The sequence below is a fragment of the Eulemur rufifrons genome, chromosome 9, assembly GCF_041146395.1.
Source record: "Eulemur rufifrons isolate Redbay chromosome 9, OSU_ERuf_1, whole genome shotgun sequence".
NCBI classification, from domain to species: domain Eukaryota; kingdom Metazoa; phylum Chordata; class Mammalia; order Primates; family Lemuridae; genus Eulemur; species Eulemur rufifrons.
In genome coordinates this window covers 12,657,097-12,672,684 of record NC_090991.1, presented here as the reverse complement: position 1 = coordinate 12,672,684, position 15,588 = coordinate 12,657,097, and the positions used below count along the sequence as shown (strand labels likewise).

At 41.1% G+C, this 15,588-nt stretch overlaps 3 protein-coding genes across 3 annotated transcripts; 1 reads left to right on the top strand and 2 right to left on the bottom strand.

Annotated features, from left to right (window-relative positions):
* Positions 1–3,849: 3,849 nt before the first annotated feature.
* On the bottom strand, positions 3,850–4,972 carry C9H17orf100 (chromosome 9 C17orf100 homolog). Its single transcript, XM_069483438.1, has one exon. The coding sequence runs from the start codon at positions 4,658–4,660 to the stop codon at positions 4,283–4,285; it is 378 nt and encodes a 125-aa protein (XP_069339539.1). The 5' UTR covers positions 4,661–4,972; the 3' UTR covers positions 3,850–4,282.
* An 87-nt stretch (positions 4,973–5,059) lies between these two features.
* On the top strand, positions 5,060–12,393 carry MED31 (mediator complex subunit 31). The gene is made up of 4 exons (XM_069483435.1): positions 5,060–5,128; positions 6,582–6,659; positions 6,944–7,040; positions 12,030–12,393. The coding sequence occupies exons 1-4, from the start codon at positions 5,101–5,103 to the stop codon at positions 12,220–12,222; spliced, it is 396 nt and encodes a 131-aa protein (XP_069339536.1). The 5' UTR covers positions 5,060–5,100; the 3' UTR covers positions 12,223–12,393.
* A 1,040-nt stretch (positions 12,394–13,433) lies between these two features.
* Positions 13,434–15,561, bottom strand: TXNDC17 (thioredoxin domain containing 17). Its single transcript, XM_069483436.1, has 4 exons — positions 15,358–15,561; positions 14,770–14,851; positions 14,282–14,357; positions 13,434–13,658 (listed from the first exon to the last, which is right to left on the bottom strand). Exons 1-4 carry the CDS (start codon positions 15,500–15,502, stop codon positions 13,590–13,592), a joined length of 372 nt encoding a protein of 123 aa, XP_069339537.1. The 5' UTR covers positions 15,503–15,561; the 3' UTR covers positions 13,434–13,589.
* Between the last annotated feature and the right edge of the window lie 27 nt (positions 15,562–15,588).

The window sequence follows — 15,588 nt, the reverse complement described above, 5'->3', positions numbered from 1 at the left end:
TTAATGATAAAAGGATAAAGGAGATAAAAGGATAAAATCCTGATAAAAGGATTTTAATGAGATTAAGCCCTCTTCTAAGAAGTCAGTTATCTATGTACTCAGCTAATGTTGACCTTGGAAGGGATCCAATGGCCTTTAACTGTCTTTCAATGAATCTATTAATCCTTAACCAAAACTTTTTTTCTTGTATGTAGTCTAACAATGATTATCTAGGTGTTCCCTTTTTCTGTAAAATGTCCTTACCAATGGGTACTTGCTGAATAGTCCTAGTAGAAGCCCAGTCTCTCGCAATGTTGTAATAAAAACTTTGATACTAGCTCATAACTAAATTGTCCAAACCTATCTCCTTTCTCCCTTCCCCTTTCCTTCCTTCATTCCTTTCCTCCTTCCTTTTAAATAGTGTGGTACACGCTGATATTTTTTGTTCTATTCTATTTAATTTTAAAAATGCTGATTGTGACCCACTACATTTATTTCATCAGTCTTTAATAGTTTCAACTGGAAGCTTAAAACTATTGAGATAGCAATCCTCGTGGGTCAGTTTATTGAGACAGAAACACGGTGCTGATTTCATTATGAAATGAAATCAGAGAAGGAAACCAGGTAAGATAAAGGGACATGATGAGAGGTGAGAAACTGTCTTTTGAAACTTAAAAAAAAATTAAAAATTAAAAGAGGGAGGTTATGCTACAAACTTTGAGAATATACTTGCAATGCAAATAAATGAGAACTTGTAGTCAGAATATGAAAGGACTCATAAAAATAAGAAAAAAGAAAAATTAGCAAAGGGTATAAACAGGCAATTCACAGAAAAGGAAACCTACAAGGGCAATAAGCATATGGAAAGATGCTCTTCCTCTGTGGTCCCCAAGCCCCAGGCTGTAGACTGGTACTGGCCTGTGGCCTGCTAGGACCTGGGCTGCACAGCAGGAGGTGAGCAGCAAGTGAGCAAAGCTTCATCTGTATTTACAGCCGCTCCCTATCACTCCGCATCACCTCCTGAGCTCCGCCTCCTGTCAGATCAGTCACTGTCTCCCATCACCCCTACATGGGACCATCCAGTTGCAGGAAAACAAGCTCAGGGCTTCCACTGATTCTGCATTATGGTGAGTTGTATAATTATTTCATTATATATTACAATGTAATAATAATAGAAATAAAGTGCACAATAAATGTAATGCGCTTGAATCATCCTGGAACCATCCCCCACCCCTGGTCTGTAGAAAAATTGTCTTCCGTGAAACCGGCCCCTGGTGCAAAAAAGGTTGAGGACCACAGCTCTACCTCATTAGCAGACAGGAAAGGACAGGGCTCAGAATTACTGAATCTTTAGAAACTTGGAGCAGGGGCCAGGAAGAGCTGAAATTCAGACTTCTGAGAAGGGTGCTGGCTGGCTGGTACTGGTGTTCCAAAGTAGGGTGCAATAAAAATTTGTTCTTCAAACATTGGAATGTTACAAAGTAGATTCAGCTGGCACTAAGGGATGGCACTGCTGCTGCCAGGGTGAAATGTTGCTGGTATGAGCTCAACATGGAGCCAGGCGAGAGTAGAAATATGGTTTTTGGAGACTTAGCCTTAGCCACAAAACTGAGTATAGAAGTGGGGGTTGGAGCCAAGGGACAAAACCTGACTGCTACAGTCACTCTTGTTGGCTAATCAGCATTTATATTTGAACTTCCATACCACAAAAAGGGTTTTTTCTATCTAACACAATACAACTATTCTTCAAAGAAATAAAGATGCCACTACCCTCTCCTCAAAAAAGAAATGCAAAAAGTTCCAACAGTCATTGTATCCATCTCTGGGAGACAGTGATACTATCCCTCTCTGGGCTTTAATAATTACTCTTTAAATGTAGTCACAGTCCCACAGCAGATATTCTGTTGCCTAAAGACCAAATTATAAAGTTAATCTTCAACAAAATTTATATAAAATAATAATGAGGAGGAGGCTTCTAGCCAGAGTGAAGTAACAGAAACCGGATTTACCCTCTTGCCTGAAATAACTGAGGAAACAGTATGGGTAACACACACACATAACATGCAGCAGGTGCACTAACAATTATGACAAGCAGGCTTTAACAAACAGCATCACTTTAAAGCTGTGGAATCGGATGTGTAAAACAGTGTGTATGACAAATATCTTGTCAGTCTTTTCCTTCATGTCTCTTGCCTTTTTTGGATACTTTCTTGCTCTGTGCGTCTCTCTTTGGAATTAAGCTTTGAAACATGGATAAATGAAATTGGGAGGAAAAAACCTAGGTAAATCCCCACTTAGGAAACAAGGATAACAAAAAGAAAGAAGCTACTAGGGTCCTGTATCATTCCTAGATAATCAATCATCAAGAAACCAGGTATTTGGCTTTTTCAGAGTAATGTTCAAACCAAGCCATCAGATACCATTAAGAAGAGGGATAGAAGCAGTTAATGAATGCAGAAAAGTCTGGAAATATACAAACCAAATTGCTGACAGTCATTTCCACAGGATGGGAATGGAAAAAATTAATAATAAAATATTAAATTTTTCCTTACATATTTTTGAATTATTTAATTTGTTACATTAGGCACATATCACTTTTGTAATAAAAACATTTATAAGGAACATTGTTAAAGAGAAGCAACTACTTTGTTCATTTGGAAAACACTGATTGAGAGTGTTTGTGTATAATGCATGCAGTCTGTCATGTTAAAAAGATTTAGTAGGATTGACAAACACTGAAATTCCAAGGACTAATTATTAGTTTAGAGCAGAAGTTTTATGAGGCAGAAGGATTAGGGTAGCTTCTGGGGTTGTATAACATTTCTTCGGCCTGAGCTCCCATTCTAGGGGACAGGCCGTGCACCTCCCTGTAATTAAATGAACATAGGTAATGACTTAGCACAGTGCCTAAAAACAGCAAGTACTCTAACTCACAATGAGGTACAACAAATCAGGGTCATTGATAGCCTGTTAGGTGGGACCCTTTTGTCCTTTCAGGGTACATATCACATAAATTACTGAAAGCAGGGATGGAAAGCCCTCCTCAAAGAGCAACATATCCCTTTCCTCTGAGAGATCCTGCCTGCTACTCACCAGAGGTCACTACCCCTACCCCTCTTCCAATAGCACTTCTTAGGCCTCACCACCATTCTGCTAAGCAGAAGTGGGGTGCTTCCCTAATAGGCCATGCTCTAGCTTTCCAAGCTGCTAGATCTTTAGTGTTTCTCAGCCTTGGTGGTATTGACATTTTGGGCCCTGTGATTCTTTCTTGTTGGCAGAGGATTGGGTGCTGACCTGTGCACTGTGGGATGTTTAGTGGCATCTTTGGCTTCTATCCACTACATGCCAGTAGCACCTTCTATGACAACCCCCTTCCCTGCCAAACAAATATGTCTCTAAACATTGCCAAATATCCTCTGGAGCTGTGGTTCCCCAACTCCGGCCGAGCCACAGAGTTCACTTCACCCTCCCCCTCTCCCGTCGCCGTGGAAAAACTTACAGGGATTGCACAGCAGGAGGTGGGCAGCAAGTGAGCAAGGCTTTATCTGTATTTATAGCTGCTCCCCATCGCTGGCATCACTGCCTGAGCTCTGCCTCCCCCCTTCCCCACCGCCACAGAGTAGCTACTCAATAAATATTACTCTCCTTCACCTTCCTCAAACCTCAGGTCAGGTTTCAATGACTTAACTCTCACTTTCCCTTCTAAGATTATTTTTGATTGTTGATGGGTTTACCTTCATTTTTAACTACATCTGACCTATGTTAATAGGTGTGTGGATGGGGGTCCAAGATACAAAGACTTAGCACAGTGAAAATAATTTTGAAACACAAACACCAATCAATAAATTTATGAAAGTCTGTTTCTTGCCCCTCAAGTTTTTAGCAGGTAAATAATCATTCCACGGGTCATGATTTCAGTTTGGTCCCTGTTCCTAAGTTTCAAGGCATGAAAGTCTTTTGGGAGATATGTATCCAAAACTCACCTGGTTCAGAGGCTCAAATAGCCTCTTGTTCGTCAACCCAATTTACACAGCATCAGGGGCCTGAAAATCTTTTGTGCTGGCTTCAAGTTAAAATAGTTCACTGGGTCAAAAGCAGGATGGTCCAAGGTGCGGCCCGGTCAATAAATGTTGGCTGAGTCCAGAAACCGCAGCTTGGCTATTTCTTACATTGATTTCTGGGCTGTTTCCACGAAATCTAATAAGATGATTAGTAGTACACTTGGCAGCTGGCTGGCTGGAAACTGGAGGCAATTCCGTCCTGGCTAAGGGCTATGGCCCTTTCGACACCTTTGGGAAACATTTCATCGGGCTGTTTTTACGTTTTGGCGGCCTGCCGGCTTGTCCCGCCGGGTAGGGCTCTCCACGTGGTGCAGAGACGTCTCCACCTGCAGAGATGAGGACCTGACGCGACGGGAGGACGTTTCCGTGCGCTGCGAGGAGGTTTCCACGTGCTGGGAGGACACCTCGAGGACTTGCGAAAGGCGCTTCCCAGAGGGGGAGAGGGAGGGCCCCACGCTGCAGCGCTGGGAGGTCTCCACGTGCCGGGAAGACGTTCGCACCTGCCGAGAGGATGTCTCCACGCGGTGGGACGACGTCTCCACGCGGACCGTCGATGTCTCTTTGTAGCGGGCGGTCTCCACCCGTGGTGAAGAGCGCTTGTCCCCTAGGGGTGAGGCCATTCTGCAGGTGTCAGGGGGCCAATGAGGCCTCGGGAAATCCCACAACCCAAAGGTCACCCTCAGTCACGCCTCTGGGTTACGTCACAGGGTAAGAATGACGTCACAGGCGAAAGCGCCACGACACGATGACGTAGGAACACCATGGTCCTTTGGAGGCTGAAATGTCTCTTCATAGCATTGGGCCCCCGCCCCTGCTCTGAGGCGCTCCTGCAGCTCCGGCACCGCCCTCTGGCAGTTTTGGAGCCCGCGCGGGCGGAGCGGGTCCCGCCAGGGCTCGCCAGGGATGGGCGGAGCCATCCGCCTCCAAGCGAGGCTGTGCCCGCCCCCCGTATCCCACACTGCCCCGGGACCGGAAGGGGAGCTGTGGCTTCCGCAACCTTCCCCGCCACTCGGAGCAGTCTCTCTGTGGAGGTGGTGGCGATCTGGTGTCTTTGCTTGTTATGGCCGCTGCCGTCGCTATGGAGACAGGTGAGTAGCGTTCTGAGCCTCAAGTCTTCGCAGGTAGGACTGTCCTCGGCCCAGTCCCCTTCTTCTGCTTCCCCGGGGCCTCCTTTCAGGCCTAACTCTCGGCAAGCTTAGTGTTTGGGTTGGGAGGCGAGAGGGCTCTTGTAAGCGTCTGGAAAGACGAAGGTAGTTTTTGCTTTTTTCATAATTTGGTTTGTCCCCACATTTTATCTCACTTGCTATACAACATCAAAACACCAACTGCACTGGCTTCCCGGTGTGGGCGCGACTAGGGGAGAGGGCTTGGATCTTAAACCATTTCCTTTTTGATTGGTATTCTGCTTCTCACAGGAGCTTGCTTAAGTTTGAAATATGGTCGACAAACTTGTGTATCATTGTGCCATTGATATTTCTCACATACGCACGCCTTGCATTATCTTACAAGCTCTCCGTAGTCTTTTTCAGCTTGCATCCTGAACTTTTTCCTGACCGATTTAGCACTTTACTTTTACGTAACTTAATTACTGTTTGTTTGGTTTTTGTTTATTGTTTTTTTTTTTTTTTTGTTGAGACAGAGTCTCACTTTGTTGCCCAGGCTAGAGTGAGTGCCGTGGCGTCAGCTTAGCTCACAGCAACCTCAAACTCCTGGGCTCAAGCGATCCTACTGCCTCAGCCTCCCTAGTAGCAGGGACTACAGGCATGCGCCACTATGCCCGGCTAATTTTTTCTATATAGATTTTTAGGTGTCCATATAATGTCTTTCTATTTTTAGTAGAGACGGGGTCTCGCTCAGGCTGGTCTCGAACTCCTGACCTTGAGCAATCCACCCGCCTCGGCCTCCCAGAGTGCTAGGATTACAGGCGTGAGCCACCGCGCCCGGCCTTTGTTTATTGTTTATTGTTTTTTTTTTTGTGATCCTCTTGCCTCAGCCTCCCTAGTAGCTGGGACTACAGGCGTGCGATGCCACGCCCGGCTAATTTTTTTATTTTATTTTTTAAGTAGAGACGGGGTCTCGCTCTTGCTCAGACTGGTCTCTAATTCTTGAGCCCAAGCAATGTTCCTGCCTTGGCTTCCCAGAGTGGTAGGATTACAGGCATGAGCTACCGCGCCCAGCCAGTAACTTAATCAGTTTTAGCAATTTTTGTAACGCATTATTAAAATAGGGGAAGCCACAGTTGTTACAACCTATCTCAGTAATCACTGTTAACATTCCTACATAGTGGCCCGTAAGTGGTAGGTATCTTGCCACTACGTTTGTATTGCTGGGTTTTTTTGTTTTTTATGACTTCTCTTTAGAGAAACTTTTAACTTATTCTTTTTAATCAGGGCTCTGCTTTTCTTAGATTTCTGAGGAAGTTATATCTCCTTCCACGGCCAGTTTAGGAAGACCATCACATGCCCTTCTTTACCCTGAAGTGTATCTCAGCATTAGTCAGGTTTCTTTACTGCTGTTGATTTTTGCTGTCTTCTCTCCTAGATGATGCCGGAAATCGACTTCGGTTTCAGTTGGAGTTGGAATTTGTACAGTGTTTAGCCAACCCAAATTACCTTAATTGTAAGTTGTTAAGCACCTCATTAAATTGAGGAGCTATTGATTCCTGACAGAAGAGATGCAATTCATACTAGCTCTACTTTTATACATTCTCAATATTGAATGGAATTACACTTATGTTGGTATATAGATATAATTGAGCCTTGGGACTTGTGTTTTGAATTTAGTGTGTGGTGGTGGTGGAGATGTTACATAAATAGATTCTTTATATTAGGGGTCACAGATCATAGTTTAAAGGTTGGTTTGACCTACAGATCTTTTTTTTTTTTTTTTTTTATGCCTTTCAGTTCTTGCCCAAAGAGGTTACTTCAAAGACAAAGCTTTCGTTAATTATCTTAAGTACTTGCTTTACTGGAAAGAACCAGAATATGCCAAGTATCTAAAGTAAGTTTAACTTTTATAATCCTAAATATGTATATACTTTATTATAATACAAAACACTGATGTTTAACAGTCTTCTTTGTTTCACATTGGAAAAAATATATTCTGAATCTGACCACTTCTTTTAGTTGTCGCCGCCTTAATACAAGACACCTCATCTCTGACTTGGATTACTGCAGTAATCTATTGACTGGTTATCTCTACTTCCATTTTCACCTTATTCCTCACCCCTGAAACCTCCCCCCCCACCAACAAAAAAGCGAAACAGCTTTCTACACAAAAGCCTAACTTGATCTCTAATGTAAATCAGACCACTCTACTTTCTTACTTAGAACCTTTCATTGGCTTTCCATTCCATGCAGATTAAAATCTAATCTCTTTTCTTGAACTAAAGCCCTGTGTGATCTGGTCCTGTCTTGTCTGACCTTGTCTTTTACCACTCTCCCCATCTCACTGGGTTTCTGATCCCAAGGAACTCACAATCTGTAAATGTATCATCATAGCCATGGGCAGAAAATTAAAGAACCTTACAGAAAAGGGTACTTGTAAGGAAGGTGTTTCTGGGATTTTTCTGGAGGAAGTAAGCTTACCTGATTTTTAGAGCTGCTTTCTTTTCTTTAGGGCCTCCTATGTGCCAAGAACTGTGCTAAATGCTTGACATCCAGTAACTCATTAAGATAGATATATGTATTTTATATATATATATTTTTTAATATATAAAATATATATATTTGCCATTTGAGTTATTTAATAGGTACTTCTATGCTAAAGTTTACAAAATTGTAAGAAACATATAATCACAAACTTACTCCCTTTTAATGGTAAAAAAAAAAAATGAACTCACTTTTCTGCTTTGTCTTAACCAGGTAGAAAGAAAGCAGTAGTGAAACTTTTTTTAAACAAAAGTTTGAGAGGAAAATGTTTCATACTTGTTCTTTCTCCAAGTGACTTTTCTGATCTGTGTCCAATAAGATTCATGAAGCGTACATCCTCATGTTGGCTGCAGGACCCTTTGCACCCTTACTGGCTTTTTCTTTGCTCATTTAATAATTCAAAGAAAAGATTTTTTTAAATTAGTTTGCAACATATATGTCCCTTAGTCACCATCAAGTTCAATCTCATCCACAATGTTGTTGAGAGATGGTCATTTGTCTACGGCCATACCACCCTGAGCGCGCCCAATCTCTGATCTCGGAAAATAAGCAGGGTGGGGCCTGGTTAGTACTTGAATGGGAGAGATGGTCATCTATACTCTGGCTGGAGGTTTCCAGTGTGCACATGTTAACTCTGTCAGGGACAGCTGATTCCATTGTTACCCAGATGTTAGAAAGTTTTTCTTTACATTGTGATACAGTAAACCTCCTTGTAGCTTCAATCTGTTTGTTCTGGATTAATCCAGAACCAGCCTATGTCCTCTTGAGGACAACAGCCCTTCAGATTATTTAAATTCAAGAGAAGTTGCAAATTAATCCCTATTGGGCATTTTATTCGGTCTGTACAAAGTTTTATTTTAATAGTTGCCAACAATTAAAGATTGGAAAGTTTTATATAACAATCCAGATTTCCAGCTACTCTTTAAAATCTGGAAGAGCTGGTAACCACAGGTCTTCATTCTCTGAGGTCAACAACTGGCTGGAGCTGAGAGCAGCTGTTTCTACTAGACACTTTGCACCATGTGGCTTGCTTCATTGATAAGCCAATATGTGCAACTATAATGTCTGTCTTACATCTATTTTTCTCAGCCATCTTTAGCCATTGATTAAGTGCCATGGCTTCCAGACTTCTCATGAATTCACGTGTCCTCCTCTGGATATTTGGCAGTTGTACCTTAGGCAGTTCAGCCAAGAGGTAAACACAGGCCTTCAGATGTGGTCAGGGTACAGTGGGCCAAATGACATTTCTTTTCTTCATGTGATGAACATTACATGTCTATTAGTTCAACTTAAGTTTACATTACTTTTGGGGGGTGGGGTGGGGACCTAGGAGATCACATTGTTAACTTGCTAGGAGCTTTATTTCAACTAAAATCTTTTACTTCTTATTTTCATCAATGCTGTGTTAATTGAGTTCTCCATTCATATCGTGTTTATTTTTAAAAATCTAAATGCAGAACTTTCCTATTGTAGCTCTTCTATTTCATTTTGTTGACTTGTAGCCTATCAGAGAATATTGTAGCCTATCAGAATATAATTCCTTATTGTCATCTAATGTATTCTGAGCATTGTCTTCCACAAGTTTGATATGATAAATGATCACTGCATGTCTAAATTCCACTTATTTACTAAATGCTACTTGCTTGTCACATTATTTTACACCTGAAGAAACTGAACCTTAGAGAGGTTAAGTACCTTGTTCAGGGCCACCCAGATCTTTTTAACTACTAATGCTGTCATGAAAAGAAATTAGCCAGGACAGGTGTGAATAGAGCATTTTAAGCTAAGCTGCCAACAGTTTCAGGCAACAGTGTATTTTTGGAGTGTGGATAGTAAACTGTTATTATTTTGGAAGGACAGTATGGTATTGGGCCCTGCTGTTCATTGTGGTCTTCAGATCAGCAGCATTAGTATCATTTGGGCATCTGTTAGAAATGCAGAGCTCAGGCCCCACCCCAGACCTACAGAATCAAAATCTGTATTTTAAGAAGTGATTCATGTGCATGTTAAAGTTTAAGAAGCAATGCTCTAGTATTTATACTGTTTTCCAAATCAGTCATTTGCATACTACTTGTACCATTTGGGCTCTATCTGTATACTACCTATATGATTTGATATGTTTTAATTGTCTCATTTAAGTTTTATGTCTTTTTAATTTAAAATAATTTCATTTACAGGATAGCTGGAAAAATAGTAAAGAGAATTCCTGTATATTCTAAATGTTAACATCTTATAGGCCAGGTGCGGTGGCTCACGCCTGTAATCCTAGCGCTCTGGGAGGCTGAGGCGGGAGGATCGCTCGAGGTCAGAAGTTCGAGATCAGCCTGAGCAAGAGTGAGACCCCCGTCTCTACGAAAAAATAGAAAGAAATTATCTGGACAACTAAAAATATATAGAAAAAATCAGCTGGGCATGGTAGCACATGCCTGTAGTCCCAGCTACTCAGGAGGCTGAGGCAGAAGGATTGCTTAAGCCCAGGAGTTTGAGGTCGCTGTGAGCTAGGCTGATGCCACGCCACTCTAGCCCGGGCAACAGAGCGAGACCCTGTCCCCCCCCAAAAAAAAAACAACAACAGAAAAAACATATAGCCACAGTACAATGATCAAAATCAGAACATTAACATTAATTTATTATCTAACCTACAGACCTCATTCAGATTTTGCCAGTTGTCCCAGTTGTTGTGTATTTAGTACAGTGTCCAGTCTAACTCGTATGTTGCATCTTGTTGTCATGTTGTCTTGTTCTCTTTTAACCTGAATTTCTTGGTCTTTATTTTTTTCATGACTGGGGCAGAAGTGATATTATATCCTCAGTAAATCATATCAGGAGTCACGTAAAGTCTATTTGTCCCGCTACTGGTGACTTTTTTTTTTTTCTTTCCCTTGAGATGGAGTCTTTCTTTGTTGCCCCCGGCTAGAGTGCAGTGGCATCATCATAGCTCACTGCAGCCTCAAACTCCTGGGCTCAGGAGATCTTCCTGCCTCAGCCTCCCTAGTAGTGGGGACTCCAGGTTCCCACCACCACCCTGGCCAGGTATCGCTCTTGCTTAGGCTGGTCTCGAACTCCTGACCTCGAGTGATCCTCCTCCCTTGGCCTCCCAGAGTGCTAGGGTTACAGGCTGAGCCACTGTGCCCAGCCTTAATTTTAGCATCTACTGAAGATACTTCCCTAATACTTGCTAGTTTTTACTGTGGTGATTTTCTAATTCCATCATTCTACACTTATTGGAATTCTTTTGTAAGGAAGAATATTCTCTTGTTTCTGATTCATTATTTCATTAAAGAAATACACATCAGTGTAGACTTTTGGGTTCTTAATTTTATCCTATTATCATTATGTATTTTCTTGCTCTAATAATTATTCCAGATTTGGCCATTGGGAGCCCCTTCATTTGGCTCCTGAGTACTTTTGACATATCTCCATCAATTTTTAGTACTTTTCTTTCTGGCACTAAGTAACATTCCAGGCTCATCTTGTACATTCCCTGTCCTAGCCTTGGAATCTGCCATTTCTCCAAGGAACTCTGGAAAATGCTATCTGAAAATCACAGTCTGGGCACTGAGTGTGCTCACTGGTATTATGGTGTCATTGCTTCTAGGTCCTCTCAGTACACACAGCTAGGAATTATATGTATGTATATATGTGCACACACACACCTATGTCTCTGTTATATATACATTAAAAGCCCTGAGTACATGCAGGACATACAGTTTTCAATTTTAGCGCAATAACACACAGGGTTCATTATAGCCTTCCCCTTTTCTTTATCTGTGACTTCCTGATAGCCAGAAATGTGGCTCTGTTAATCCATAATATACTTAGTTGCTCAATCTTAGAATATACATAATTTTCAGAATTGCTATATTCTTATGGAAAACTAGAGTACAATATATGTGCATAGTTCTTTTTGAAATTGACTCACTTTTAAATGAATGTTGTCTTTTTTTCCACCATTGATGAAAAACCCTACAGTTTTCAAACCCTATCAAATACATAATTACTAAGTGTTCATGTTCTTCACGTTGTAAACCACTAGAATAGCATGGCTTGTTTCCATATTTTCACTGTTTACCAGTTACTATGTTATATATGGTCTTGGGCAAGTTATTTAATCTTTCTGAACTTAATTTTCTTATTTTGAAAATTTTGCTTAATACTGACTTTTGATGACGAGCCTCTCTGCATAACCGGGGGGAAAACAACCCCTGTTACCAAAGTGTACTAAGTTAATGTTATAGAAATGTAGGATATAAGATCATTTTTAAGAGAATAACTGAATTAGAACTTGGCATTATTGACTTAAATTATGTTGATCATTAACTTATAAACTTAAACCCAGGTACCCTCAGTGTTTACACATGTTAGAACTGCTCCAATATGAACACTTCCGAAAGGAGCTGGTGAATGCTCAGTGTGCGAAATTTATTGATGAACAGCAAATTCTACACTGGCAACACTATTCCCGGAAGCGGATGCGCCTTCAACAAGCCTTGGCAGAGCAGCAACAGCAAAATAATACATCAGGAAAATGAAAAGCTGGATACAGACTCTTAAGACATGTATATAATGTATTTATTTTGTATAGCAAAGACAAAGGACTTCTACCTACCTTTATTGTGGTAGCATCTAAAACCTTTAGTGTGTTTTTTATCCAACTAACTTTTTATTGTTAATAGACTATTTCTGTTAAACCAGAATTGTTCTACTTTGATTTCCTTGTGGGTTTGTAAGTTTTTATTAGCATTTAACGATCAACTGAATAAGAATGGAAAAGTTTGGTGCTTTAGACCAATTAAAGGAGGCAGTGGGGCATGAGGTAGGGGAGGACCGCCAAATATATTGAACTCTAAGCCTAGCTTTGTTCCTGACATAGAGTGGTGCCTTGGGTAAGTCCATTTCCTAGAACTTCACTGTCTCTCAGATCAGCTGTTCACCCTTCTTATCCAGGGAATGAGAGGAGCGGAATCAGTGACCTCTTTAAATCACAGAGCAGGAACTGCGTAAAGTTTCTTAAATTCTACAGGAAAGGACCTACCTGTCTTACCACTTGCTTTGCAAGATGGCTTTAAGAAAGAATCACTGTTACGTATGACTTAGTGAAGGTAAGATTAGTGGTTAACTACTAATTGGACTCTTGACCTTAGACTAGAACAAAGGTGAGGAGCCTCAAATACTTGTGCTCATTTGGGAAAGCTAACACTTACTTCAGAGGTACCAAAACCAGGTGCTATGTGTTAAGTGCTTCCTTGCATTCTCATTTTATTCTCAGAATAATCCTTGTATACAAAAGAGGAAACTGAGGTTTTAGACAGGTTAAGTAACTTACCTATGGTTACACAGCTAGTTAGTGGTAGAACTCGTGTGACTGACTTACAGGCTGGAGTTCTTCCCACTACTAAGTTATATAGTCTCTCTAGCCCCTCTCTGCCACATGCATCATCCCAAATGAAGCACACTGGGACAGCTGTAAAACAACTGCCTGAATTAAGTAGAGGTTGGATTAGATGTACTGTGCTTTCCTTCAGTGTTTAAGGAGTTTCAGGAATATCAATTGCTTTGCAAATTCATAGAATCTAAGGTGAAAGATCCTAATCCCTTTAGAGACTTGTAAGTTGTCTACTGCACTATTAGGGGCTTTTAGATATTTGTCACCTCCGATAATAAATTCCTTCAAGCTATTACTGCCACTCCTGAAGACTTATTTTACTCATGTCTTAAAAATACCGACATATTAAAAACAAACCAAAGGCTCAGGCGCAATTTAATACCATTGTTTAAACATATACCAAATTTTTAACATCATTTATTTATAGCTAACAGGAATTCAAAGGAAGTGTGCAGTTTTTTTTTTTAATACTAGAACAAATCAGGTAATCAAGACAATTGCCATCATTAAGTCTTAATCTTCAGAGAACAACATCTCCACGAGGTTGGCTTGAAGGCACTCAGATTCCACCAGTTTTTGAGGCTGTAAGAGAAGAAGAGCCAAATCTTAACTCCTAGGAAATGTTATTAGGAGTAGAGTGAGTTCTACCTTGAATGACACAAATTAGGCCATTCAGAAACCAACTCGTTATAACAAGTTTTATGAAAGAGTTAAGATATTTGCCTTAAGATGAATCACTAAAATACTTGGCTCAAGAAACTTAAACCTAAAATACCAGAAAGCTCTACAGACTGAAACAGGAGACAGCAAGCCCAATGCCATCCCCTTCCCCTCCACCCTTTAATTTAGAATCCCAGGAGCATGACTGAACTAGGAGTTTCCTTTCTTTTCAACCAGAATTATGGATTAAACAGCAAAACAACTGTTGATGCAAGTGTTTAAGGAATTATGAGTCAACCAACTTTCTGGCTATAGAATTTTTTAAGAAGAGTAGCTTGAAAACATGAAAAAGACCCAATAGATACTTGCATTATTTATTAAATAGTTTATTGGGACTGGCCATAGAGATGGACTCCAAACAGCATTCTGAACACCAATGTGATTGAGAGGAAATGTCAAGATCTTTTCAAATTTGAATCCAGAACAAGGTAAAAGAGTTTTTACAGTGAATTATAGCCCCATTTTATTTAAAGAAAGATACTCACTGTTCCATATTTAAGTAGTGTAGGCACTGCAGTTATTTTCAGGGTTTTTCTGAAGTCATTGTTTGGATCTTTCCAGCTATTCCAAAAAGAAAGTGATTATGAAAAAAAATTTACTTGGTTTATTACAGTTAGCTTAATATTTGATATATTCCTACATTTACTCTTTTGATAATCCATGTTGTAAACACTTAAAAAACATTGAGGACTATGACTTCATCTATTAATTTGTGCAAAATTTTCATTTACAATGTAACTAAGATAGAAAATAAATGTAAAGCCAGCTAAGTTCTGAACTTAAACCAGGACAAATTCATTGAATTACCCTTTATGTAAGTGGACATTTTAAATTTGCATTTAATAGCTTCTAAGTCGACTTATCAGACTTTACCTTAGAACACAGAACTTGAGTGAGACCCTGAGACCCTTCCCACCTAAGTTCTAAAGAGTCTAGTGCATGTCTCTGAAATACAGTGTACGTTGCCACTTACTAAGGTTTTTCTCCTACTTGGCAGTAGATGAACACACATCCTTCATTAACATGCTTCAGCCCCTCTCGTACGACTGGTTCAGCTTTAAAAAAAAAGTTAATATAAAATAATTACCAACTCTGCAGTCAGATAGGCACTCATAAACAGCGATCCTCTCCCCTTTCTCCAGCCTTTAAGAACTCAGACTTTAACCTGTAGTTGACTGAGGAGATCAACCTAAGTCAGGTGTTCTCTTCGGGTGACTGCCCCCACTCCAGAGCTCCCAGAACAATGAAAAGCATACCTATTTGCTGACTTACTTAAAGACCAACTCACGTGTCCTGTGAGACACTAATCATAGTGGGGAAGTGAGAAATTTTAAAGAACTAGATTCCAAGATCATCCGGGTTTGGTGGTTAAAAAAAAAAAAACGCTCTTGGCAGGGCAAGGCAGGGCAGGGCTTAATAAGAGGCTTGGGGACAGCTGAGATTGCCCCGAGGATCTCTGAGACCAAGATTCCCTCTGTCTCTTCTCAACCCAGCTTTCTGGCCGTAGCTTCATCCATCCCACCACTTCCGCTGGGCAGCAGCACCCCAGTCCTGGCCTCACCCTGCACGCAGTCGGGACACCAGCTTTTCCCTTTGTCGTCCTTAGAACCGGTAAAGTAGGCGAAAATGGTCTTGCCATTGTGCTGTTCCACAGCCCGGCTGAATTCCTCAAAGCCGGACACGCACACCTCCTCGTAGCTGGCCATCCGGACCGCGCCGCAGACTGCGAGACGAGTCGGGTCTGGCCGCTGCGGGCCCACGTGGGGCGGGGCGAAGCAGTTTCCGGGTGGGA

What these genes read in the sequence shown, in the direction of transcription:
- C9H17orf100 (XM_069483438.1), bottom strand. Translation starts at nt 4,660, where the DNA reads ATGGCCTCACCCCTAGGGGACAAGCGCTCTTCACCACGGGTGGAGACC.
- TXNDC17 (XM_069483436.1), bottom strand. Translation starts at nt 15,502, where the DNA reads ATGGCCAGCTACGAGGAGGTGTGCGTGTCCGGCTTTGAGGAATTCAGC. An exon ending in GTGTCCCGACTGCGTGCAGG is followed by an intron (nt 14,852 to 15,357) that starts GTGAGGCCAGGA and finishes TTTTTTTTAAAG; the next exon opens with CTGAACCAGTCGTACGAGAG. An exon ending in CACTACTTAAATATGGAACA is followed by an intron (nt 13,659 to 14,281) that starts GTGAGTATCTTT and finishes CTTCTCTTACAG; the next exon opens with CCTCAAAAACTGGTGGAATC.
- MED31 (XM_069483435.1), top strand. Translation starts at nt 5,101, where the DNA reads ATGGCCGCTGCCGTCGCTATGGAGACAG. An exon ending in TGCCGTCGCTATGGAGACAG is followed by an intron (nt 5,129 to 6,581) that starts GTGAGTAGCGTT and finishes CTTCTCTCCTAG; the next exon opens with ATGATGCCGGAAATCGACTT. An exon ending in GAATATGCCAAGTATCTAAA is followed by an intron (nt 7,041 to 12,029) that starts GTAAGTTTAACT and finishes ACTTAAACCCAG; the next exon opens with GTACCCTCAGTGTTTACACA.